We start from the raw sequence: 25960 nt of genomic DNA, 5'->3' as shown, positions 1-25960 counted from the left end.
AGACAGCCAGAGATGGGATGAGGACAAATCAGTCGCTCATTTTGCAGAAGAACCCATTTGGCCCCTCTCAAAGAATACAGGTAGTGCTGTGTTACGCTTGGCATCCCCTCCTTAAATCAGAGGAGTATCAAATCGGATTAAGCAATCAAAAGGAAAAAAAAGGTTTCTGCATATGATAAGGGAGTGAAACTCACATGTTATTTCAAAGACTGCTGACAACGGACAAGATTCTTAGCTAAGTCCCAGTAAAACCCACCCATCTGAACGGGAGCAGCCTTCCCACTTGACTACGTGTAAAGCATGGCTGAGGCAGCTACTACAGAGCACACGTTACTTCCTTGTAGCTACTCTCACATGGTAGTTCATGTCTTTCTGGGGCCGCTTTCCAGAGCAACAAAAAATGGAATGGGGAATGGAGGTTGGCGATACAGCCTTTCCCTGGTTCCTCTTGTGGGTTACGTGCCATCAAGTCTCAGCTGACTTACACTGTCCCTGTAGGGTTTTTCATGGCAAAAGACATTCAGAAGTGGTTTGCCACTGTCTGCCTCTGTGTGGCTCCCTGGTGGCCTCTGATCCGAATACTAACCAGGGCTGACCCTGCTTGGCCTCTGAGCTCTGATGAGATCTGGCAAAGCCGGGCCATTCCAGCTTTCATTAGCACAATAATTTAGAAGTAACCATTCTTTCTGAGCCTGAATCCACCCCCAACCCTCAAACACACACGATCTGAGTTTGCTGCAATCAATGCCAATCATCCATTCCATCCCTTCAGGCCCATGACATTAAAAAAGAAAAGAAAAAAAGATCAGAAATTGATTTGGGGCTACTTAAAGCAGCCGAACAGGAGAATTCTCAAGACCTTATTACTTGTCCTTCTCCCGCTCTCCCAACGCAACACTTTGATGGTTTAGGCGGAAGGCAGTCAGATACGACTGCTTTATTTTCTTTTTGCTAAGGACTGGTTGCCATTTGGACCAGAGTGCATTGCTTGTGCATCCACCCCTTGCTGCAGACTGTCACCCCCGGAAAAGAGAGAAAGATTGCACGCAGGTTTCCATGTCCTATAAAACGCCGTCTGCTGGGCAAGGCACCTGTTTCTAAGCCCAAGTAATAAAAATGCCCCAACTGTTGACGTTTCCATTTTTAATTCTTTTTATTTTTTCCAACTGCACTAAGATATACTTATTTTGCTTCACCTGTGACACCACAAATATTTGAAATTATTTCTTGGAAAAAAACGAAGTTTAAAATTTCATAAATATAACCAAAACAGTACAATTCTGCATGTGGTTTAGACAATGCATGTCATGTTGATGGAGCAGAAGTTTCAGGGGTTCCCCCCACCCCAAGAAAGAAAAGAAAGAAAAAAAACCAACCACTATGGAAAACGTTTTTACTCTCTAACCACTTCTTGTTGAGCCTGCGCCGTGTCAACCAAGTAAGGAAGCAGCAGTGATTTCCTGTGCCTACAAGGAAGCAACCCTGGCCCCAAAGCTCAGTGCATGAAATAGCAAGTTTTTTGGGGTGGGGGTGGGGGGAGCAGATACCCACACACTAACAGCCACCTGAAATGCAAGAGTGTCACATAAAAGAGCTAAGAGGGGTCTGAGAAATGAGTACAATTCCAGCTAAAGACAAGGAGAGGGACAGTGCAGTGAAGTTAAAGCAAGCGGCCTTAAACAAGCTTAGCAAACCTGGCTAGATTGTGAGGCGTTGACCGTGAAGGGGCGAAGGGGCTATCAATGCTCAAGCCAGTTTGACTCATTGGCTTTGGACCGCAGCTGTTGCTTCTGGGGGGAGGGGGGCAAGAATTACCCTGTGCAGGGGGAAGGAAGGAAACCAGGGCACCCATTTCATGCTGGCACTTCTTGTCCTGCCACTCCCTCCCATCCAACTCGGCACTTTGTACCTGGACCCGAGGGCCGCTCAGGCTGCTTGGCTGCCGCATCTCTCTCACTGGGCTGCTCGTGTACCGTTAGGAATTGAAGCTGTGCCCAGACAAGGGGCTAGTCGCGCTCCGTCTTTCTGCCGAGCATCACCATTCTCTCCTCCTGGCAGTGAGTCAAAAGGAGCGGCAACTTTGTTCTTGACTACTTCATGAGGGACGAGAAACAAGCTAAGGCGGGCTGAAGGCAGACCCCTCCCCCTCCGGGAACCCACCTGTCCCCGCGAGCGACAAGCAACTAGCTCTGGAGCCCAAGGCCCCATTGTGAAACTGCAAAGACCCAGCAGTCCCATGAGAGTCAAGAAAGGTTAGCCGGGCAAAGATTGGGCAGGGCACCTTCTTTGCCCAATGCAGTCGGAGAACACAAGAGACAGCGACTGGATCGCCCAGTGCCGACCCAGATAACTGCAGCGACTCCAAGAGGGAAAGGACGTTTGAAGCGTCTCTCTCAACGGAAAGGGTCACCAAGCGTTTGTGAGCCTTAGGTGTGCAGGCCAGTCGCCCAGATCCCAGGAAGAAAAGAAGCCCTGCTAGACATGGACTCCCTGCGCTAGAAGAGGTTGCCGTGGCCTCTGGTGCAGGAGCTCTTCCGCCCAGCCACAGCTGCTCCCCTGACTTGACCCCGATGGGCACTAAGGGCAGAGGGGAAAGGGGACTGCCAGCCCTACCTGGCGACGGCTGGCAGCGGAGGCCTTTATGTGGTTCAGAAGAGAATCGGAGGTGCAGAATCTTTACACAGCTTTTTATTTAGCCAACACTCTCGCTGCTCAGTTCGAGGGAAAAGCCCCAGAGGAAACCAAAAGGTAAGCGGATAGTTCAGACAAGGCGGACGGTGCGCGGAATTACCAGGAAAGAAGACTGAAGCGACACAAGAAACACTTGGGGGGTGGAGGGGGTGTCATGTAGGGTTTTTTTCTCCGCAATCCCTGCACTGTTTTGCCAGCACGTGGCTAAAACGGACCTAATATCGCTTACAGGCGAGGACTTTTAAAAGAAAAGAGTGGGTCGAAATCAGAGAGGGTGGTTTTTGAGGGTGTGGCCTAGCTCAACCTGAACGCGTGGCTCCAACAAGATGTCTCTGGGGCACGCCTCTCTGGAGCAACCTCTCCTTGGGCCGTGACGCTTAAGCAGGCGAGCGGCCCGAGAATGGGTTCAAGCGCCCGAGTTTGTGCGTGACGTAGCAGCTACTCATTTAGGCCGGCACATTCTCGTCTGGGACGTTCTAATTAAGTTCCTGGCAACGGCTCTCGGAAATCTCCTCCTCCCCACCCCCACCCCCCCCGCTTGTTCTACCTTGCTTCTCTAAAAACGGCTACCCGGGAAAAGTAGCGGTAGCATTTGGCATCGTTTTTAATTTAGGGTTGTTTTATTTAAGTTTAATGTTAATTCCATGCTGTGTTTCAGTAAGAACAATACAGATCCTGTATCTGTGGCTCCAGTCAGATATCCAGTAGTACAAATTAGCTTCAAGTTACACATACTGAACAAAAGAGGTTGAGCTAGCGAAGGGGGAAGGGGAGGGGAGAGAAAAATATTGAACACACATGCAGGCTGTTTTTGTTTTTTTTTTGTGTTTTAAACGCCACCTTCAATGCAAACCTGCTTGGGGGGAAAATGAGAAGGCAAGAATGAGCAGCCCACGGATTGCCCAACTGTTACCAGCCCTGTCTGCTGAGGCTGAGAATTCAGCACGGCTCTTTTGCTGCTCGCTGTGGATCGGGCCTTGTTTTCGTTTACAGCAAAACCAATACAAAGAACTGTTTCAATGCAACCTGTAACTTCCCAAGCTAAATGCCCAATTAATTTTTAAACACTGGTATAAAATTGTTTAAACGATTATAAAAAAAAAGAGGGGGGGGGAAATTGCCACCGCGTGCACCCTCTGCACAGTGCCATCAGCCTCCTCTAGGATTTCTAAGGGCTTCCAGATGTCACCTTCGACCCCCTGACAGAAGACCACAGAGTGACGCGAGGAGGAAAATAAAAGAAAAAAAAAAAAAGGAAGAAGAGGAAGCCTCTACACAGCCAGTCTGGTTAGTGTCTTAAAAGAAACTGAACGCTGGCACCAGTCAAGTCCACAGACATTCACTCTTGCCTTGAAAGAAATTTTCAATTGTGTAAAAAAAAAAAAAAATTAAACCAACAGGGCAGGAACCTAAACTCTGGGTGCCATCGCAAACAATCGATTGGATGGCTCCCAGTGACAGTGAGGGGCTGGGGAGGGCAGGGGGAGGGGGAGAGGGGAGGGGACAGAGATGGGGGGGGGTCTCTTATTGGCCTTTATGTCTCACTGGTTCTCATCTTCCACATCCTGCAGCGCTTCTTTACTCTGTTCTTCACCTGGAAAGGGGGACAAAGAAAAAAAACGTCAGTCCAAGGCTTGGATGAGAAGATAGACGGAGAAAGAATGTGTCAGCAGCCATGCCTGTCTGAAATAAAACACGCCCTAAGCCCCCAAATGGACCACGCTCCACAGAATTTCTTTTATTGTGACCAGCCCGGTAAGCTTTCCAGTAGCTCCTAGTAAAAGTTATGGTGGTGGGTTTAGGTGGAGGGGCGTGGGAGCTTTGCTTTCCTGCTGGTTCTTGGCACCTTCCAGAGAACTCAGCCTACCACAGATGTGGACAGGATATTGGGCACAGTAGTAAAGGATATGTGGACAAGGAAATGATCCCGTGGAAGTGCAAAGAATAATTGAGATGAGAATGCGCGGAACAAAGCCCTGGCCTTTATATCTGGGGAAAGCCTGCAAGCCGCTGAGTCACCATCATCAAAAGACACCACTTACACACTTTCAAAATCGACCCTCCAGCAGGGAGAGAGGAAAAACAAGAGTTCGGGCGACTTGTGTCTTGGAAGCAAAACGACAACGTTAGTCAAGCCGGCAAGCCTGCGACTTTGCAAGCAAGCCCCACACGTGGGAGGACAGCCCTGGGCCCAAGGACTTCTACAGTCATTGCCATCTTCACGAGCTTCCTAGTAAGCTGAAGTCGCCTGACTAGCCTGGAGCATGCAATGGAAACAACAAACCAAAACAACCCAGTTTATTCTCCTGCGCTCTCTCATGGACAAAGTCATGCCTGGCCAAACACGCACACGCGCACACACGCTCTTGCCATACACACAACACAGCTCCTCAATACCAGGGAACACGCATCAAATGTGGCTCAAGACAAGCCCAAGTCATGCACAAGTACTGCATTCAGCACTGCAAGGAACTTGTCACTGCTCATCAGGACCATTACTGGTGCCTGTAAAAGGGGAGCCCGGGAGAAATTGATACACGAGAGTTTAATGCTTACAGTTAGAGGAGGAGCAGGAAAATCCAAGCATGCTCTAATTTCCCATCGCTGGAATACTAGCTGAATGAACCGCCAAGCGTTTCAGGAGGCCTATCCAGCCCACAGCAGCCAGAATAACCCAGGCTAGGCCAAACTCATCAGAGCTTTGGAATGAACCATGGTCGGCCATGGTTAGTACTTGAACGGGAGATCTCCAAGGAAGACCAAGGTTGCCACGCAGAGGCAGGCAATGGCTAACGACCTCTTCTCATCTCTTGCCTTGAAATCTCCATAAGGGGTTGGTTTTAATCAGCCGCAACTTGACAGCATAATCCAAGGGGGGGGGGGGACTGCCATCAAATTGCAGCCAACTTATGGTGACCTCGTATGGCAGGGGTGGCCAAACTGACTTCCTGGATGTCCACGGACTGCAATTCCCATGAGCCCCTGCCAGCACATGCTGGACATCCGGAGAGCCACAATTTGGCCACCCCGGCACATTGTTTTCAAGGCAAGAGGCATTCAGAGGTAGTTTCAGGGTTCTGACCCTAGACTTCCGTGGTGGTCTTCCATCCAAATACTGACCAGGGCCAGCCTTTCTTAGCTTTATAGGGCTGATGAGGTTGGCCTCCCTGGGCTATCGGCCTTTAATGACAACGAGGCTGCAGGGGGAAGACGAGAGTGCGCTCCACCCCAGACTGGACCCAAGACACAAGCAGGATTAGTGACCCGAGACAAAAACTTGAGATATTCACAGAGGCATCATGAGGACTTACAAAGTAGGATTTAGAAAAGGAACAGGTGAAATCCTTTAGGAATCTACACAACAGAAAAGGGGGAAAACCAGGAATTACAGAGAAGATACAAACTTAACAGATGAAGAACACTAGTACAGTATTTTGAACAGCGTGAAATGGAAGGGGGGTGGCGGCGAGGGAATCCAGTTCTGCTTCTTGCAGGCATCAGATGGCAAACAGATCAGGAAAAAAAATAATCTTAAGAAGTATGCATATCTGGGACCACCTCAGTCATTTCACACTGTTCTCCCGCCATTACTAGAAATCCCATCAAAAGAAACTCTTCTTCCCGTAACCTGAAGAGGAAACCACCCCCCACAAAACCTCCAAGGGAACATGTAATTATGTACCAGTCCGCTGTCTTCCCTAAGCAGGAGTGATTAATGACGATAACTCCTGACTACTACTTCCCTGCTTCCTGACTACTTCCCTGCTTCCTGACTACTACATCCCTGCTTTCCACCTTGTGGAAAGCATGGCCAGGCTTCCAACTCTCCATGTCTCGGCTACATTTTTAGTATGGAACTAATGATGCACCAGACAGCCCACTGGTGGGATATGACAAGCTGCCCGTGCATCACTTTGTCTCTATACAGGACAGCTTGCATTAGGTTCAAGAAAGATCTCAACACAAGGACTGGCAGGCTATGGCTGAGAAGGCAAAGGCAGGCAAGACTGATTATCTCTACGGAGACACGGTTCTCTGTTAGGTTTGCAGTGGTGAACATTCCAAAAGAGGGCACAATTAACGCTCACCTCTTTCTGCAATCTAGCCAGAAACGTTTAACATCAGACTCAGCAGAAGCGTCAACTAGGTACTCACCATCTCCCTGCATGTCTGAAGTCCATAGTGTCAGATTATCACGTAACAACTGCATGATAAGTGTAGAATCCTTATAGCTTTCTTCACTCAGTGTATCCAGTTCTGCGATAGCATCATCGAAAGCGGCTTTTGCCAACCTGCAATGGACACAACGGGCATCATGACTGCGGCAGAAAGCTCTGGAACACCAGAATCTGGACAGAGGGAGCGAGAGCTACACCCTGAGGGTCTAGGCCTTGAAAAGCTCCGTCTCAGATCCCAGAGCGGACTGCCACCTGTACGCTGACGTCATTCAGCTCTAGATTTCTCGGTCTGGAGTGCCTAATGCTAGTACAAATGCTCCAAGCCAAGTTAAATGGCGGAAACGTTAAACATGGTATTTTTTAAAAGGAGGGCGGACTTAAGATGGCGTCTTAACAAGTTCACTTTAGTGAGCTCCGGATCCAGGCAGGGGCCAATTCGCAGCTGTGATTGGCAGTGGGGGGTGAGCTGCGCAATCCCCACCTGTTCTCTACCCAGAGAAGCTTCTAGGAGTATCTGGGGCCAGCTCTGATCCTTAGGGGGCTTAGCTTCCTGGATCTTTTGCTGCCTATGCTATGGGCCAAGATGACACCAATGCCATTTCTCTTAGACTTTTTAGATTCTTTTTTAAGAGAAGGAACAGGAATGTGTGTAGAACAGAATTAAGAGGATACTTCTGTGCAAATACTGGGAAGGCAGTATTCTTTTGTCTTCTGCTACACTGTTTACTGAGCATAGTATACAGTTTTAATCTCACTCTTTAAAGGGAACTTGGCTCGTTCCTATCGAACTGGGATGCCCGAATGGAGTTACCCAATTTTATTGCATTGCTTTTTTTATAATTCTATAATTTGCCTTGAGTTTCAACAAACAAGATAATAGAATAAGGATGAAAATAACCCACCTCCCAATTTGTTAAGGCTTCTCCAGTAGGACGTACCAATGAGCTGGGAGTCAGACAATTGTTGCATGCATGAATGGAAGAGGGAGCATGCAAGCCTCAGAGTTTTAGGCTCGGCCACACCAACAGATGCGCATTTGTTCTGCAGTTTCCTGACCGGATTGTCGTTTTATTATTTTGAGGCGCTGTAAGGAGCCCCAAACTATGGAAAGGTGGGGAAGATATTGCTAATAAATGGCAGCAAGATAAATAGTGGCCAGACGGAATGTAAATGCTCACACAACCTAACTCCATTACTGGTGGTAGAGATGATTAAGAGAGGGACAGAAAACGAAAAAGTTTCAAAATGCCTTTGTACAGATCAATAGTTGACCACAACTGGACAAGGAGTACAGTTCTGGTCAATGCATGATTCACTTGTGGCTTTCACCGATACCATACGTAGTGATTGACATTATCTCAGAGGTCCTTATAAGGATTAGACAAGGTCGTGGGGTAGAGGTCTTTCCATGGTTATCATCCATAACAAGTAAATGCCTGGAGGCACTCTATCATTAAGCCCGCCACCCCAGGGGGGACAAGATAGGAAAGAAGAGTTGGTTCTTATATGCCACTTTTCTCTACCCGAAGGAGTCTCAAAGTGGTTTACATTCCCCTTCCCTTTCCTCTCCCCACAACAGACACCCTGTGAGGTGGGTAAGGCTGAGAGAGCCCTGATATTACTGCTCGGTCAGAACAGCTTTATCATTGCTGTGGCAAGCCCAAGGTCACCCAGTTGGCTGCATGTGGGGGAGTGCAGAATCAAACCCGGCTCGCCAGATTAGAAGCCACTGCTCTTTATCACTACACCAAGCTGGCTCTCTTGAGTTTTACCTATGTACCGTTGGCATTCTTGGCATCTGGTTGGCCACTAAGCAGAACAGGATGCTGGACTATTTGTTTCCAAGTTCAATTCAGGGCACTGGTTATACTCTTGAAAGCCCTTCACGACCTAGGACACATGAATCTCAAGGATGCCTCTTCCCACGTGTCCCTCTGAACCAACTGTTTAAGATGGCCCACTTGGGCATCTACTAGTCTGTTCCTTTGATGAGAGGGGTACCACCCTTGTATGTTTTCAGGAGACACTGTAAGGAACTTTTACTTGCAAGGGCTTTTAATGCAGGCATCCCCTTGGGGAAGGGGGAGAAAGTGTTTTTTTACTGCATTGTGCTGGGTTTTAATCTTGGAACTGTGATTCATTTGGAGGCACAAGGGGAAGGCAAGGTAGAAATTTAAAGCAGCTGAAGCTGAAGTTCTTCACTTATGGATAAGAGCACAGATGTATGTAGATTTAAGCTTCAGAGGATTAATGCTGAGTGCTTGTCTAGAGAGAAACAACACTAGAATGATAACACTAGAATGTTTTCTAAGCCTTCTGAGTATTCATGAGAAATGAGAAAAGACACTCAGGTAGCTGGTGAAGTACTGGGAAAACATCCACCCACACGCACTCTCCCACCTTCAGAGAACTCACCTGCAGGCACGGTCAGGAGAATTAAGAATTTCATAGTAGAAAACAGAGAAGTTGAGGGCGAGACCTAGGCGGATGGGATGTGTTGGAGGAAGTTCTGTCATTGCAATATCACTAGCAGCTTTGTAAGCCACCAGGCTGTTCTCAGCAGCTTCCTTTCTGTCATTTCCTGTGGCAAACTCGGCGAGATACCTGTGGTAGTCCCCTTTCCTGCGGAGGGGAAGGGAGTAGAAAAAAGGAGTGAAACACTGCAACTGCTCCTGACGCAAACACAGCACCCCAACAGAGACCAGGTTCTACCTTAACAAACACACAACTGCCTCCTATCAGATAGGAGGGACTTTGGTTCATAAGACCAGATGCTGGCTCTGAGAACGACCAGAAAACCTACTGAATGACCAGGTAAAATGTCTTTTTTCATTGCTGGCTTCCTCAAGCACAAGGCACAGAAGGTGACAGAGCTCAAGAAACAATGGTCAGCAACTGAACCATGCTCAAGGAAGATGGACTCCATTTCACACCAGTGAGAGAACCTCCCAGACTTTCCTGGGCCCCTTTCACTTTTCCGAGCTTTGCTACATATGACAACAGTTCACAGAGAGTTTTTAAGTAAGAGGATTTTTTCTTTTTTAAAAGCATCACTTAACAGTCAGTTTTTAGCCTAAGAAATGTTTAAATGAATTTTCTCTTCTCCGCTAGGCAACATCACTCTCTACTATGTGTTTTCCTTAGGCATGACCAAGGGGACACTTTAGAACAGGGGTAGTCAACCTGTGGTCCTCCAGATGTCCATGGACTACAATTCCCATGAGCCTCTGCCAGCAAACGCTGGCAGGGGCTCATGGGAATTGTAGTCCATGGACATCTGGAGGACCACAGGTTGACTACCCCTGCCTTAGAATCTCTGCATCTCAAGAACCTGTTCTACTGCTTTGGTATCAAGATAGCTATGAAATGTTTTTCATGTTTCTCTGGTATCCTGGAGTGCAGAAAGGCCACAAAGCTATCCAGAAAATTGTGACAGGTTTGAAGGGGATGTTGTCACTTCTATGGGAAGCAGTCCAGGGCCAGGAGAATGCTGCCTGATTCTATGAGAACTTAAAGGACCTTGTCTTTCTCTCAAGTCTCTAGCCTTGGAAATGAAGGAGTAAAAAAAAAAAAAACATTTTACTTTTATCACTCTCGGCTTTGGTTCTTGGTTCATCCAGTGCAGCATCCGTAAAAACCCTCCGTGGAAAGGGAATGGATGTTCACCTTGGAAACATTATCCATGTTAGCTTTTTTAGCCAAAGGTTTCTCCATTTGAGAGCCGCAGATTGTGCTGCAGACTGCATGTTTTTAAAGCTGAAATCTTTGAAGAACAGATTACATCAATCTGGAGGAGTCAGGATAAAAGTCCTGAAGCAGCTGCTCCGCTCACTAAATCATCACTCAAGAGAAAAAGCAATGCAGGCTCTGCCACTTAAGGCATCAGCATCACCAATCTTAACCACAGCACCGTGTATTCATTTACAGCGTTCCAACACGCTTTCCCCCCCTGGAATCAGTTCCAAACAGGGCTACAACAACAAAACCAATAAAAACGTAACAGATCTAGCTATAACCAAAAAGAATCAGGTGCTTCCTTTTACCTCCTCATTCCATTAGGTTACAGAGTAGGGCTCCTGCTACGGGAGTGGCTACTGAGAACCATGTGGGGAAGGGGGAAACGGGTCTACATATGGTCATATCGCCTGATAAATGTTTAACAATTTTTTAAAATATATAAGAAATTAATTAGCTCCCATCCATTCAAGAAACCCTGGTTGAGAAAGCCTGATCTAAAGGAAGGGGTGATTCACTTCCACTTTCACCTGTCATCTGAGATGACATCCTTCATTATTGTCTCTTTAATTCAGGCAGAGGAGCCAGGTGAAACAAGGCTCCATCCAAGTTACCTGGTGGAGGCCTCTAGACAGGACAAAGAGAGGGAGAGACAGAAACATGGTGTCAAAGCTCTTCTGTGGCTGGGTTGGTCCCAGGGCAGCCGTGTTGTTTATTTAATTAACAGGGGACGGATGTCTTCCCTCCTGCATGGGGCTGGAATGGGCAAGGGCTACTTACTCCCAACTATGCGACACCCAGCATGCTCATGATTGGAGACTCTGCTGCTTCAGAACCACATTTAGACCCTGATTTAGTGGTGTGTCCAGCTGGGTTGGGGGAGAGAGATCCCCCATGCAATGCGATTTTAGGACATGAAACCAGCAGGGAAGCATCAAACAGGCAGTGGAACCTTTTCAGACAATTGTCTCTCAAAGTGACCTACACTGACCAGAGACAACACACACAAGGTAACTGGAGTAGATGGGAAGGAACGACACCCCTTTGACTGGCCTTGACCAGAGTCAGGGCCTTTTAGATCCTGGTTCCTGTCTGGTGGAAGGAGCTGACAGTGGAAATCTGGGCCCTGATGGAGCAGTCGAAGTTCCACAGGGCTCTCCCACCAGGCCTATGGGGCCAGGCCGATTATAAGTACCAAAGGCCCCTCTCCTCCGTATATTCTTCTCCTTCCCCTATATAGGGAGTATTTTTTACCACCACAATGACAACTGAATCCACCAACTATATTGCAATGCCTATGGAGCAAATTGTACTTGGGTAGGCTTTTAAATGTTTTATCGTTTTAAATGTATATTATCGCTGGAAACCATCCTGAGCCCGTCACTGGGGAAGGGTGGTCTATAAATTAAAGTACAGCCAAGGGACATGGTTAATATTTATTTCTTGAGTGTCATGTGTACAGTAGGATGGGGGGGTCGTCAACTCCCGGTCCGCGAAGGCCTCGGTAGCCTTCAAAAGGCTGGGGACCGCTGCAGTAGGAGATCCTCGGATTGTCTGGCAGGCAGGCAAGAGATGCTCAGGGATGGTTTGCCGTTGCCTGCCTCCCCATCATGACCCAAGTGTTTCTTGGAGGTCTCCCACCCAAACACTAGCCAGGGTCAATCCTGCTTAGTTTCTAAGGTCTGAAACTAATGAATGGGGCTTAAGCCCAGCTTCACAAGTAAGCGGTGAGCATTAGGGGTGGGGCCTTGCTGCTGTGGCACCTTGACAGCCCAACTCTCTGCACAGCCAAGATGCCAGGCACCCCCCCGCCCCAATTTATTTTCTAAGGCCATTTGTTATTGGTGTTTAAAAACTCCTTGAAATTACAGGTTTAGCTGATGGGGCTATTGGTTTTCTAATGTGATGATTCTGACTGCCTCGATTGTTCTTAACTGGAAGTGGTACAGAGAACAATGCTGAGATGATGGAACTTATGTATTTAAAAATGCATTTTAAAAATGGGACCGTCTGTGGCCCTGCAACAGACTTAACACTGGAGAGTTTTCGGAAAGCAACTTACTGCAAACGCAAAGCAATACTGCAAGTCATACTGCCTGAGAGTGCTGCGTCCAGGTGGTTCCTGGAATACAACCATCGGCAGCCAGGAGGATAAATCAGAGCCAGCGTCCCACCCAGGCTGTTCAGAGTACTTTTTTTATTCCTCCACTATTAAGGCCTAAGAGTTTTCTCAGTTTAAACGCAACAAACTCTGTGCAAGATACAATAAACGATATTACAGCAAGTACCTTTCTTTGAGGCAAGTGGCAAGTAACTAACTGATCAAATAAAATATCCCTAGTAGAAGAAAGTAACAATAAGGATCATCACGATGACTGCAGAAAGTACAATTCAAACAAAGCATTCTATTGCCAGTCTTAGGATTGAGGCCAAAAGTAACAGCAGAATTTGGTGGCCTCTCTGTCTGATTCCTCCAGGCTGAAACTTTCTCTATGAGGCCCGCTCACACCAGGTAGAAACAGCATTATGGGCAATGCTTGTATTTTTTAACATTTAATATTTAAATTGGTATTTTTAAGGTTTTAAAAATGAGGTGCAGAATATAGTTTGAATGGTTTAGAGCAGGGGTAGTCAAACTGTGGCCCTCCAGATGTCCATGGACTACAATTCCCAGGAGCCCCCTGCCAGCGAATGCTGGCAGGGGGCTTCTGGGAACTGTAGTCCATGGACATCTGGAGGGCCACAGTTTGACTACCCCTGGTTTAGAGCTTACATATTGGGATTTTATGTGTAACCACCCTGAGTTTTCAAAGACAGGGCGAAACATAAATCTCAAAATAAATAATATATTTACATGATTTGTGGAGAAGACATATTCACTCAGGTGTGAAATAAAGCACTGTATACTGTGCTGAAGAGATCTACACACAAAGGGACATCAGTATCAACATTAAAACGACTATGAAATTATATACCTTTCTTCCAAAGGAAAATGCACATGATTTAAGTCTTCACCTTTCCTTTTGCTATTGAAGTTATGTGCTATACACCCAAATGGACTTAAAAGGATGCTCAACCCATGATATCTAAGATTCACTTGTTTTTCAAAATTAAAACTCAACTTATTTTGGCCATAGTACATCTTGAATTGCACATAGGTCCCAGTCCTGGCTTGACTTGGAAGCAGGCATAGTTTCACACTGCTTCTGGCTTACCCATCTATCTTACCTATCTCACGAGATACAGAATAACATACAAATAATAAAAAAAGACTGAAAAAGCACAAAGAAGGGGAAGAATTCTAGGTGATGGAGAACATCTTCCTGAGCATTTTTATTTCACAAATACTTTTCTTGCCATTGGTCTGAATTTGAGTTGTTTTCTGAGCCAGAGCGCAAGCAGAGACGCCTTGAAAGATTGCCTAATTTATCATGGCATCAGATTTTATGAGCCAGAGTCCATTGTGTCAGATGCATGAAACGTTACACTCAGTGACTGGTCTCAGAGGGAGTTCTGGCTCTCTCATAAGCTTGCCCCACAATAAATTGTTCCAAGTCTTTTAAGGGGGTGGGACGGGACACAAGACATACTTTGGCTGAAGACTAACACTGCTTCCCACCCCAGTCCCGCAAACCAGCTTATGCAGTGGACAGCCTACTCATTATACCGATAAGTATCAAAGTCAGATCCGTTTCCCAGTAATCAACCTACATTTTATAATAGAAAACCTTGGATTCGCCAGTGTTGGCTGCTGGAATGAGGTGTTTGTCCAGTACATCCAGAATGTCACAACAGATTAGTTTCAATTCAGTCTCAACCTTGGGGAGGAGGGGGAGAAATGACAAATTCAAGAGTGCTGTTAGTGAACAGACATTAGCTTTTAACAGAGAAAAAAATGACATCACATTGCATCAACAAATCATTCAGTGAAGTGGGAAACTAGTCACCTTCCAAAGTCAGCTCATTTTCTGCAAGCACAAAGTAACCTTTCAGGGGCATCTTTGACCATTTGGACAAGAGCTGCTTCCTCACCCTCGCTCTGAATAAGCATGTATTTCTCATGACTGCCCTCTACCCGCACCTCGTGGCCTTGCAGCTTTCAGCTCCGTGACCAGCCAATTTTACTTGGCCTATCCCTTCTGACCCATACTGCAAAATGAGAAGCTGGACTACACAACTCACTGGTTCACTCTGGAGGCCTGGTCAAGAAATTTGGTGGCTCAGTTCTACCCTTCTTGCTTCTTGTTACTAACAGCAGTGGGTAGATCATTGACTGGGCTGCTCCTTTCCAAGGGTGATTGCTCCCCGCTCCCAAAACTTCTGGTAGTTAGAAATGTGAAAGGTTGGGCGGGGGGGGGGGGGCTAGAAAAATTGAGGGGACGGTTTTTCACTCAAGCAGGAATTTTTGGAGAGCACTGAAAGAAAGCCCTACACAATCTAGTCTCTTTTGGAATGAGTGAATCTCTTCAAACAAGTTTTTCCTTGCTTCAGAGGTATAGTGTGAAACTTTTCATGTAAGACAATTCTAGCACTGGGCAATCCCGCATGCAATGTAGACAAGCAATATTAATGAAAACGTTGTCCAATGTTTTCAAATGCAACAATACCCAAATGTTCTGATAGGCTCATTGTGACTTGACCCAAAGTTATGGACATTTTGTTTAGTATTAAATCCACTAATTCCAACTTTCATTTCCCCCCCCCCCATGCCTTTCAGATGGCAAAAAAATTTAAGATGTCCAAAGGTGGCACAAAGTACATCAGTCTGCAGTTTTTGAGGTGGAACATGTCTTCTGGCATGTCCCCTGAAACGAAAATGGCTACGGAGGTGACATCCATAGTCCTGCCCCAGTGAGTGTGCCAGAAGAGCTAGGGAGGCAGCCCGCGTAGGAGGCCCTACCGTGCCACCCATCTTCTGAGGCTGGCCCCAACCTCAGGAGAACAGGGACAGCCTCGGAAGAAGGGCAGTGGTGGCAGTGCAGTGGCACCAGCCCATATCAGCTGCCTCAGCCATTATGTGGAATGTTTCCACATAAAGGCCCAGAAGCTGCTTGTCTGAAAAAAATTATTCTTTTGTACTGGGTATACTCACACCTTTACTTATATAAAACTACAGCAGTTACACTTTCGTATTTCATAAATATGCTGAATACTAGCTTAGGTTTCAGCGAGAAGTAATAACAGCATACATTTTACACGTCTCCAAATTTCAGTTTTCTCAAAGGATACCCTTCCTCTGACTTCAACATTTCTGGAAACTGTATTTCTCCTAATAGTAGAATGTTGCACACATTCTAGCACGACCCTTCTGAGTCCAAGCTGAGCTATTACTTCATAATTCAGCAACAGAGATGGGAGCAAGGCAGCTTATTAACACTTTATGCCCGGGTACAATCTTTATTATGTGCCTCGCACAATTTAATATACAAGGCTGTCTACTTTTGCCAGTTTTCTTTGGCAACTCTTTAACAGTAGCAAGGCCACTGGAGGGGACGGGGAGGATAGGCCTTCCCATTACGTGTGGATCTATAGCTCTAATTGATATTTATGTTGGTTTTTTACTGGTATAAGTGGCTGAGAAGCCAACCATTGGATGAAAAATTGGTAAGCATCTGCATTACCTTTTTTTATTATATGCAACAGAATAAATTGTTAAGCCCAAGCAACAGACCCTAAATGCTTTTCATTCAGAAACCAGTTCCTCCTCAAAAATCCAGTCTTCTGTATGTTACAGGTGCTTCAATTGACTGTGCAATACAATGACTGCATGAAACTGCCCTATACTGAATCAGACTGTTGGTCCATCAACGTCAGTATTGCCTGCTCAGGCCGGCAGCAGCTCTCCAAGGTCTCAGGCAGAGGTCTTTCACATCATTTAATGCCAGGTTTTTTTAAACTGGAGATACCAGGGATTGAATCTGGGACCTTCTCTATGCCAAGCGGACTATCTACCACTGACCCACACCCCCTCCAATGATCCCTTCTACCCCAGATTCCCAGGAAACTCACCCCAAACGTCTTAACATGATTTTATGTCAAATGGTGATACTTTCATAGTTGAGGAGACACCCCAATTATTTTTTAAATTGAATAGCTTTTAAAAGTTTGTCCAAGAATTGCTTGAACTCCCACAGTTCTGCAGGGCCTGCAAAAGGGAGCTCCTCCACCAGGCATTTGCCTGAGACTGACCACAGGTCCCCCCCCCCCACCTCTGACATACCCTCCATGGCCTGAAGCAGCCTGACCTCTCTAGGGAGTTTAGCTTGTATGTTGCTATTGCTGGGACCACTGAAGTTGTTGTTTAGAACCTCTGTTGGGTTGTTATTGTTGTATATTGACTATGTTGTATGTTGACTCGTTCCATGTATCCCCTATGAAGTTGTATGTAAACCGCCCTGAGCCATATGGAAGGGCAGTATAGAAATCAAATCAAATCAAAAAAAATAAGATGCAAAGGCTTCAGTGCAGACTAACCTAAGGTTGTAGTCCTCAAGTGCACAGACATCATGGACTTTTCCTCATGGACTGACTGAATACAATGGGTTCTCATTCAGCAAAGAGCCTTACATGTATGCTTACGAAGAGCAAGTTTAGCATAGAAAACAAACGCTGCTGAAAAGCCTTTGGACATTTTGCAACATTCTAGCTGAAGTTTTGTGCACAGAATATAAGGAAAGGCTTGACAAACGCTTTCCTATGAGCTGCAATTACCTAAGGGAAAGCGCGCTCAGTTGTGGACGGCACAATTAAAATGTCAACTTGACAGTGAAAAAGGATAATTAGGAAATGGATGGGAAAGAAAATTGCAGAGTCATGCCTTTATTTAGGTTTATACTACTGTCCGTTTCAGAGAGGATAATGTCAAGTTGAAGGAGGGAAATGGGGGCAAACCCAAATGGTCAGTGATTGAAGCAACTTTCCTCCAACAGCAGTGTGTTGAAATAGCTAAAGGAGGCCCAGGGATAGGACTTTCCCTTGCCTCAATGACTGTTTCCCCCCCAGTTTTTCCAATGTATTGTACAAACATTTTTATGTAACAGCCTACCCAAAAGGCAACAGTAATCCCTGTGTATACTATATATTTTTATTGTAGAGCTTATTTTCTTTAAAAAATTATGTTTTCATTTGCAAGCTACCTTGAGAAGGTTTCTCTGGGTAGGCAGGTTTAACACCCCCTCCCAACTTTTCCGAATTTCCTAATATTTTCAGAAACAATATTTTGGAAGCATTTCCCAGCCATTTTCAGTGGAACTACAAAGGACTAGATTCAACCAATTTTTCCAACAGGTCAAAAAGGGAGGACTACATGAAAAGTACATTTAGGAGCATGGGACTTTCATGGACAATCGTCACACGGAACATGCTCTGAGCCATATTGCAGGTAGAAACAAAGAAAATATTGCTCACTTGGAATTAAATCATACATGTAACTCATACTTCAAAGAATTTCCGATTAATGGACCCTTTTTACTCTTACAAAAACAAATGCTTGTGAATTTGATCTTCACTGTACTATGGGTTCAATAGTTCTACATCATGATGCAATTTGGATTCCTGGTAAAGCATCTAACACCTTCTGTTCCTAAAAGTCCAATGGCCAGCTCAAACAGAAAGCGCATCAGCTATGTAAACAGCAGAGAGGTTTCACCACCAGGGTTGGTCTCCTCATGTGGTCAATTGAAGTTTAGGTAGGCACAATCTTAAACAACCTGGTTGCTTTATTGCAGAGATAAAGAAGAAGCGTGCATTTGAAAGATGATCAGGGATACAGCTACCCCCCAAACCCTGGTCAATACCTTCAACTTCTAACACCTCATTCCTGCCTTTAGGTTTCCTCCTAACTGAACATGTAAATAAAAAAACATGTGAAAAATTCACAGTCCTTGTCCCACTGACCAGCTTGAATAGGAAACGGTCCACCTAATTTGTCCAAACTGGAGAGCTTAGGAGAGCCCTGGAAAAAAATTAGGAAACTTTTCTTCTTTGGGGAATTAAGTACTTTTAAAGACATTATTTTACACACTTAAAACGTGTACGATTACATTTTACATAATACAATCTATAGCAGTGGTTAGTAATAATTCCTATTAGAGATATGAAGGCCAAGGCAGAGGAAGTGATTCAGGAAGAGATCTTCCTAATAATAGCCTTCCCACAATGTTTCCAATGGGGGAAAAATATAGAGACATGGGAAAACAATGAAAAATGGGGTTTAAATGCTCTTCAATATAAGGTTTGATTCATTTCAAATAAGTAGCATGAAAATGTTTATGTAAATCTACATATTAGTAATTCCAATGCACACTGTAGATGTATATATTTTAGATACATTTTGTTTAAATGTAAATATGTTGAGTTCACTCATATATTTCAACTCGATAAATACTAGCAGTCCTATCTATTTTATTTATTATTTATTTAGATATTTATTTATTTATATGCTGCCCTCCCCTTGTGACTGTATGGATTATTTTTCTAATTTCACCTTTCATTTTTGACCTATTCCTCAAATTAAAGTACATGTGCTAGGATAGTATAGGATGCAATAGTCTGCAGCTCTCTGTTGGGTACTAGGCGTCCCTGCAGCTTTCCTAGGAGCAAACCAGGGCAATTATACTGTATGTTAGTATGACAAAGTGAGTATGACGAACTGTCATTTTATGTGTTTTATGTTAACCCAAAGTTAAGTTTAGATTTAATTAAGTATGCATCTCAATTTTACCCCAAATTTCCACTCCGGCTTTTACCTATTGGCTTCACAACCTACCCAAGTTCACATCTAATACATTGACTGGAACCTGATTCACAAACCACCCACCCTTTGGGAAGCAGCCCAGATCAATACAGTATCCAACCAGGCCTTAGCTGAAGGAAGACAGCAGGAATAATAATGTACAATTCATATAGAGTAAAAGCTTCCCTGGCAAATGACTGAGCATTGTGGATGCCTTCGGACAAGGGAGGGAGTGATGAGAAGCATGGGTAAAAGTCCCCAGCTAATCTGACAAATAGGAAGTTTATTTTAATCCAAAGAACACCTATCAAACCTAAACCGCATTGGTAAAGGCCATCCCAATAGACATTGTGTGGTTGCTGAATTACATTCTACAATCGAAAATCAAACATTAATTCTCAAAGGAGTTTTATACCCTGGTAGGCATGCTAGAGAGCCTCTTGTGGCGCAGAGGGGTAAGGCAGCAGACATGCAGTCTGAAAGCTCTGCCCATGAGGCTGGGAGTTCAATCCCAGCAGCCGGTTCAAGGTTGACTCAGCCTTCCATCCTTCTGAGGTTGGTAAAATGAGTACCCAGCTTGCTGGGGGGTAAACGGTAATGACTGGGGAAGGGAATGGCAAACCACCCCATATTGAGTCTGCCATGAAAACGCTAGAGGACGTCACCCCAAGGGTCAGACATGACCCGGTGCTTGCACCGGGAATACCTTTACCTTTAGGCATGCTAGAAGCCTTCCACATAATAGCTCTTTCGAGGGGAAGGGCAAGCAATCACCTACAACTTGCCCTTAACCAGAATGGGTAACCCCGGTCGGTCTTCTGTAGAACTCACCATTTGCCGATACTCCCGGATCATCTTTAATTTGTCTTCTCCACCCTTGTTTTCCTCTTTCTGTTCAATGCTGCTGATTATTCTCCAAGAAGCTCTTCTAGCTCCAATCACATTTTTGTATGCAACAGACAGCAGATTTCGTTCTTCAACTGTCAACTCCACATCCATTCCAGCCACTTTTTTCATTGATTCAACCATTTCTATAGGAAAAATACATGAGTGAATACTGGTGTTCAACCCCAGAGGTTCAAGTCAGTCTCGCTGAGACAAACCCTGTTAAACCAAGTCTGGAAGTTCTTACTCGCCATGCAAACTGTGCTCAGGTGGCACCTATCCGACTGCCCTGAGCCACACCTAATGGGCGTTTTCACAGGGAACTGAAAGGGCCACAAAGTTCTGCCTAAAGCATTTTTATATGTTGTATTTCAAGGAATCACAATTCACATTTCTGGGAGGCACAACCAGAAGAGCATAGGTCTTCTTTTTGCAAACAACGCTACAGCACTCCGGAAAGCAGAACAGCAACACATGCATGCTGGACCGTTACACACTGCGGGGACTGTGCTTCCGTGTCAGCTAGCCGAATCAGCTCTGTATCAAATATTTGTGTCAACTTTCAACATATACACACCAGCACCACAGAGGAATGCTGACAATGGGGAGGGTAATCTATGCCACTTAACAAATCAACAGGGGGCACAACAAGAACACCAATATGTACCCCCAATGTCAAACAAGGGAGCTCAGAGAAACTTCACACTCTCTTGTGCCATCAGCCCTTTCTTAGCCAGTGCCTGTCCACCCTGGAGCAACAACTACTCATTTATCACTGGACGCCAATAGTATGGGGGTGTTGTTTGCGATATATGCATCCCGGGCTACAATCAGAACTATAGTCGAGGACAACAAAAATATCTAGATCGAGTTCTTATATCTGTTAAGTTTGCATTTGCCAAGTATAATTCCTGCTGCTTCCAAAATCCAGGCTTCTTAATTTGGAGGGGAAGAGAAGACGACAGGAGGGTAAGAACAAGGATCTCTAGATCAGGGATAGTCAACCTGTGGTCCTCCAGATGTCCATGGACTACAATTGCCATGAACCCCTGCCAGCGTTTGCTGGCTCATGGCAATTGTAGTCCATGAACATCTGGAGGACCACAGGTTGACTACCTCTGATCTAGTTTAAAGCTTCTCATGTGGTAAGTGAAGCCAGCCCTGTCTGGGCTCCCTCCAGTTTCTGCTTCTTTACCACGTGCTGTCCATAGACTGCTTTGTATGACAAGAGCCAATGTTCTGTTACTGATTAAAGCTGGAGGGGTTAATTTCATCGATGAACATAAAGTACAGATTTATCCCTAAAGGGCATAAACCGATTGTTAACGCTGCCATCAGCATACAGCTGACCAGTCACATAATAAACTAACCACCCTCCAAGTATAAAGTCATCACAGATTTGCCAGTCTACCAGGAAGCATCCTAGGATGAGGTAATTCCTTTTTTTTCTTATCAGATGAAGAGCTGAAAGAGGTGCACCAGAGTACAAAAGTTCCACACACCAGAACTGTGCTGGTAGGCAACAGCTGCTGCAAATCATCTGGTCGATATTCTGGCATTAACCAACTCAATACATCCTGAGATTCTGACATACTGAGAAGCAGATTTCTCCACCCCTATTTAAAATGATAAATTTTAATTTCCAAGTCAAGAAAGTCAACTGCTCTGTGAGAACCCCCAGATATTTCTTTATATATTACTCTTTTTAATAACAGTTATGGAAATATCTTATTTAGGATATATGGAAAGATTTAGGATATACAGCTTCTGGTTTCTACTTTGCCAATTTCCATTAGGAGGTGTATATACATACACGTTCTGTGACACAAAAGGGAAACATGATGGACCTGCTAAGGCTTGTCATTTTGAGCAATTCCTCAGAGAACCAGGAACGGGCCATACCAAGCACACTCTGGAGCAATATTCCAGAAGACAAAACGTGAGAGGATTTCAGCAAGCCCAACTATTCTTGCCTCCAAGGTGAGACTGCACACTCCAAACAAGACTTTGAAGACAATGTGGTAAAGGTGAACACATTTCAACAGCTAAAAGGCATCACTAAAACCAAGGACTGTGGCTTCACTGGCCCAGGAGTAAGCTGACAAGGCTTCCTTGCTAAAAAGCTTCATGCCAACATTGCAAAGAAGGAAGCCAGGACAAAAGGCCTGCAACTCCACCAATAGGCATTCTATTCCTAACTATCCCAACCAGGGCACAGAGGCCCCTTTAAATAAGTGCAGCCTGCCCTATATCCAATCACAAACAGTCCAGAAGGAATACCAGGAATCCATGTTTAAAAATAAGCCAGTGTTTTCTCTCCAGGGGTCACACGATGCTGTCTTGTACTGAAAGCAGACCATTGGTCTTTCAGTACTGTCGACTCAGACTGGCAAGGCTTCTTCAGGGCCTCTGACAGAGGTGTTTCACATCACCTGATCCTTTTAATCAAAAATGCTGGGGACCGAACCCAGGACCTTCTACGAGCCAAGCAGATGGTCTACCCCAGCCCCTCTCCAAAGATGCCACAGAATCATAGAGTTGGAAGAGGCCCTACAAGCCATCTAGCCCAACCCTCTGCTGAAGCATCCCTGACAAGTGGCCATCCATCCTCTGCTTAAAGAATGCCAATATGGGGGAAGTCGCCACCTCCCTATGCAACCAATTCCACTGCTTAACCACTCTTATTGGGGGGGGGGAGAAATCCACCCTCCCTTTTTGTCTTTTTTGCCTCGGACACATCCACTCCCCTTGCTCGAGTCCATTACTACAATCCTAGTGGCACTATACTATCAGCCGAGAGAGAGAGAGCGAGAGCCGCCCAGGCAACACGTGCTACAAATATGGGGACACAGCCCAGGCCAGGGAGCTCCTCCATCCCTTCCTGCTCACCAAGGTGGGGATGTCGGGCCTGGACTCCTCCCAGAGACCGCTGGGTCGCTTTGCGGTTCCACCGGGCGCCAGGCATTAAAGCCCCATGGGCCAACCCTGCGGGAAGCCAAGGGGGCTGAGGGCGACCCACCCGCCTGGCCTCGCCTTTTCTCAGAAGGGCGCGTCCCATAAATCCCCATTTAAACTTTCCCAGAGGCCAGGCAGAGGCACAGGCGCGGGGCGGCCACCCTCGTCCCCCAGGAAGGGCACGGCCCGCGCCAGAAAAGGAAGCCGGGTGCCGGGCGGGGCGGCTGTGCGGGGAAAGGGGTGGGGGGAGGGCGGACGGGCGGCGCCCAAGCCCTCAGGCGCCCTCCCCGCCGCCCGGGCAGAGCGAGGGGGCGCCTCCCCGAGGCCTGCTCTTCTTCAGGCGGGGGCTGCTGCGGGCCTCCTCCCTGGGCGCCACACCCCTCCCCGACGGCGGCGGCCTCGCCCCGCGCAGCCCGCCCGGCTTCCCTTCCTCCCGGGCCGGGCCTCTTCCCCCCGCTGCGGCCCGCGCCCGCTCTCCGACCCCCGCTGGGCCCCGCCGCCGCCATTTTGTGTGCGCCCCCCGCCCCCGGCCGGCCGGCCGCCGCCGCCATTTTGTCGGCGCTCCCCTCCTTCAGCTTCTCTCTCTTTCCCCCCCCCCCCGCCTTCGCTCGGCCTCCTCGGTCCCCCTCGCACCATCGTAGCGCTCAGCTTGCTCGGCTAGCTTGGCCTGATAGACGAGGTCCTCCCGATCGTCCATGTCCGGCGAGTGAGGGCGGCGGGGGCTGCGCGGGGCGGATGGAGACCGATGGGTCCGGCGGGGGGGCTCAGCCACGATCAGCGCGCTGCTCTCCGGGCAAAGATGGCGGTAGCGCCTCGTCCCGCTACATCCGGGCAGGTTAGGCGGCGCGCGCATGCGCCTGCCACGCCCCCGTAGCAACCGCGGCTCCCCTGGCAACCGGCAGTGCGGAGGAAAGCGCGCTCGGGTGACCCGTACGAGGGCGTGAGTTCGAATCCCCCCACCCCACCCTGCAGCTGGGGAAAGAAAGGCGGGGGGGGGGGGTCTCTTGCGCTGCCTGCCAGCCAAGGGAGGAGGAGGAGGAGGCGGCGGCGGGCGGAGGCTTAGCTGCATTGCACGTCAGAGGAAGGAGCTCGTGCCGTGCCTGCAGGGAGGGTGCTCGAAATGCAAGGAGGAGGACACGCGCGAGAAGCATGCTCCCGCAGTCCCAGGACACACCTTTCCCTGCTCTGCCCAACGGCCTGCTTTGTAGTATTGATTGCATTTTGATGATGATGATTTCCAGGCCTGGAGAAAGGTGCTTGTTCCCTGTGTGGGGATGAGCCCCTGGAACTTTGGGTTAGAATGGGAGTCAATCATCACATACGATAAATAGCACTCCATTGAATTTAAATTAAACTCCCGCCTCCACCCTCCAGACAGTTGGGAACCCTATGAGAGAACAACATATCTCAGGGATGCCAGCCTCCAGGTGTTGGCTGAAGATCTCTTGGGATTACAGCTGATCTACCGATGACAGAAATCAGCTCACCTGGAGGAAATGGCCATTTTGGAAGTTGGACTCTATATAGCATTAAGCCCCATTAGGTCCTTGCCCACAATAGTCACCAGTTTCCCACTGGCTGGCTGCCCTAGAGTTCACCCCTCCCTGTTCCATTTCATCCTCACAACGAGCATGAAGAATAGCCATGCTGGGTCAGATCCATCTAGTCCTGTCAGTCTTCTGTTCGCAGCACTGGCCAGTCAGATGCCACGGAAAAGCCCCCAAGTAGGCCATAATATAACAGTACTGCATTGTTGACTTCTCCCCAGTGTCAGACAAGCAGGGGATGTTAGACCCCTCTAAGTCAGAGGCCATTACCAGATCCCATGGCAGTACATTCACATGATATGGCACAGAACTCCCTTTAATGTCTTGAATCTCTTGCCAGCTTCAAATGACGCCCCAATTCTAGTGTTATGGGGAGAGGAAGAAAGACTCCTCTTGGTCCACACCCTCCATATCAGGGGGTCCCTTTTGAGGCCACAAGCACGTTTGAAATTCTGACAAGGTGTGATAGCATTAACCACAAAATGGATGACTCAGGAGGTGGAATCAGTGACAATGACAGGAGGTGGAGCCAACCACCTGTGGGAGGTTGGAGGGATCTAGCCATCTTGGCGTGTTGGGATTAAGTCTGGTTTTAGGGGGTTAGGATTTTAATGAGGTTTATGTCTTATGCCTTGAGTCTTTGGAGTAAGGTGGGCTATAAATCTAATAAATAATAGCAATGATAACATAGGGAGTGACGTTATGCATAACTTCTAACAGTCACATTTCAGAAACTATATTTAACTAGATGCCTTTTAAAATGAACATAATGTTTAGAGACATTTTCTTGTCCTTTTGATATTTTCTTCCTCCCTTTGAAGTTTTTTTAAAATGTTGAACAGGAACTTTTAGGATTATGATAATATGTTCCCCACTCACACTTCTTGAAATTCTTTGAGTAGCATCTCCAAAGGTGGTTATTTGCTTTCTGTATCCTTCCTGTATACCCTCTCATCTTTCTCTCCAATGGGGACCAGGACAGCTTAATACCAGTCACCTCTCCTCCAATCTATCTGAACTAGCCAAATCAGATCAGCCAGTTTATTACTTTATAATGGTGAAAATCTTATATCCCAATTAGCTTACATGTGATCTTGTGTAATATAGTGGCAAAGAAAGTACCCTGTGATGTGTGACGTTCTCCATTCAGACTTTGTCTACAATGAAATTTGGGTAGCCTTAGGCAAGTCACTTGCTCAGCCTCAGTTCTCATTGTGCAGGATGATACCGACAGG

At 46.7% G+C, this 25960-nt stretch overlaps 1 protein-coding gene across 2 annotated transcripts; it reads right to left on the bottom strand.

Annotated features, from left to right (window-relative positions):
- Window positions 1-3289: 3289 nt before the first annotated feature.
- YWHAE (tyrosine 3-monooxygenase/tryptophan 5-monooxygenase activation protein epsilon) lies at window positions 3290-24048 on the bottom strand. Of its 2 annotated transcripts, XM_077312502.1 has the most exons (7): window positions 23812-24048; window positions 20170-20369; window positions 14316-14422; window positions 9285-9491; window positions 6847-6983; window positions 6003-6045; window positions 3290-4285 (listed from the first exon to the last, which is right to left on the bottom strand). In XM_077312502.1, exons 1-6 carry the CDS (start codon window positions 24029-24031, stop codon window positions 6038-6040), a joined length of 879 nt encoding a protein of 292 aa, XP_077168617.1. In that variant the 5' UTR covers window positions 24032-24048; the 3' UTR covers window positions 3290-4285; window positions 6003-6037. The 2 variants fall into 2 exon arrangements, with proteins under 2 accessions (XP_077168617.1, XP_077168616.1); XM_077312501.1 differs by lacking the exon at window positions 6003-6045.
- Between the last annotated feature and the right edge of the window lie 1912 nt (window positions 24049-25960).

This window comes from Paroedura picta, chromosome 15, assembly GCF_049243985.1.
Source record: "Paroedura picta isolate Pp20150507F chromosome 15, Ppicta_v3.0, whole genome shotgun sequence".
Taxonomy (NCBI): Eukaryota; Metazoa; Chordata; class Lepidosauria; order Squamata; family Gekkonidae; genus Paroedura; species Paroedura picta.
Note: the sequence above shows the minus strand (reverse complement) of the source record. Positions and strands in the feature narration are given on the sequence as shown.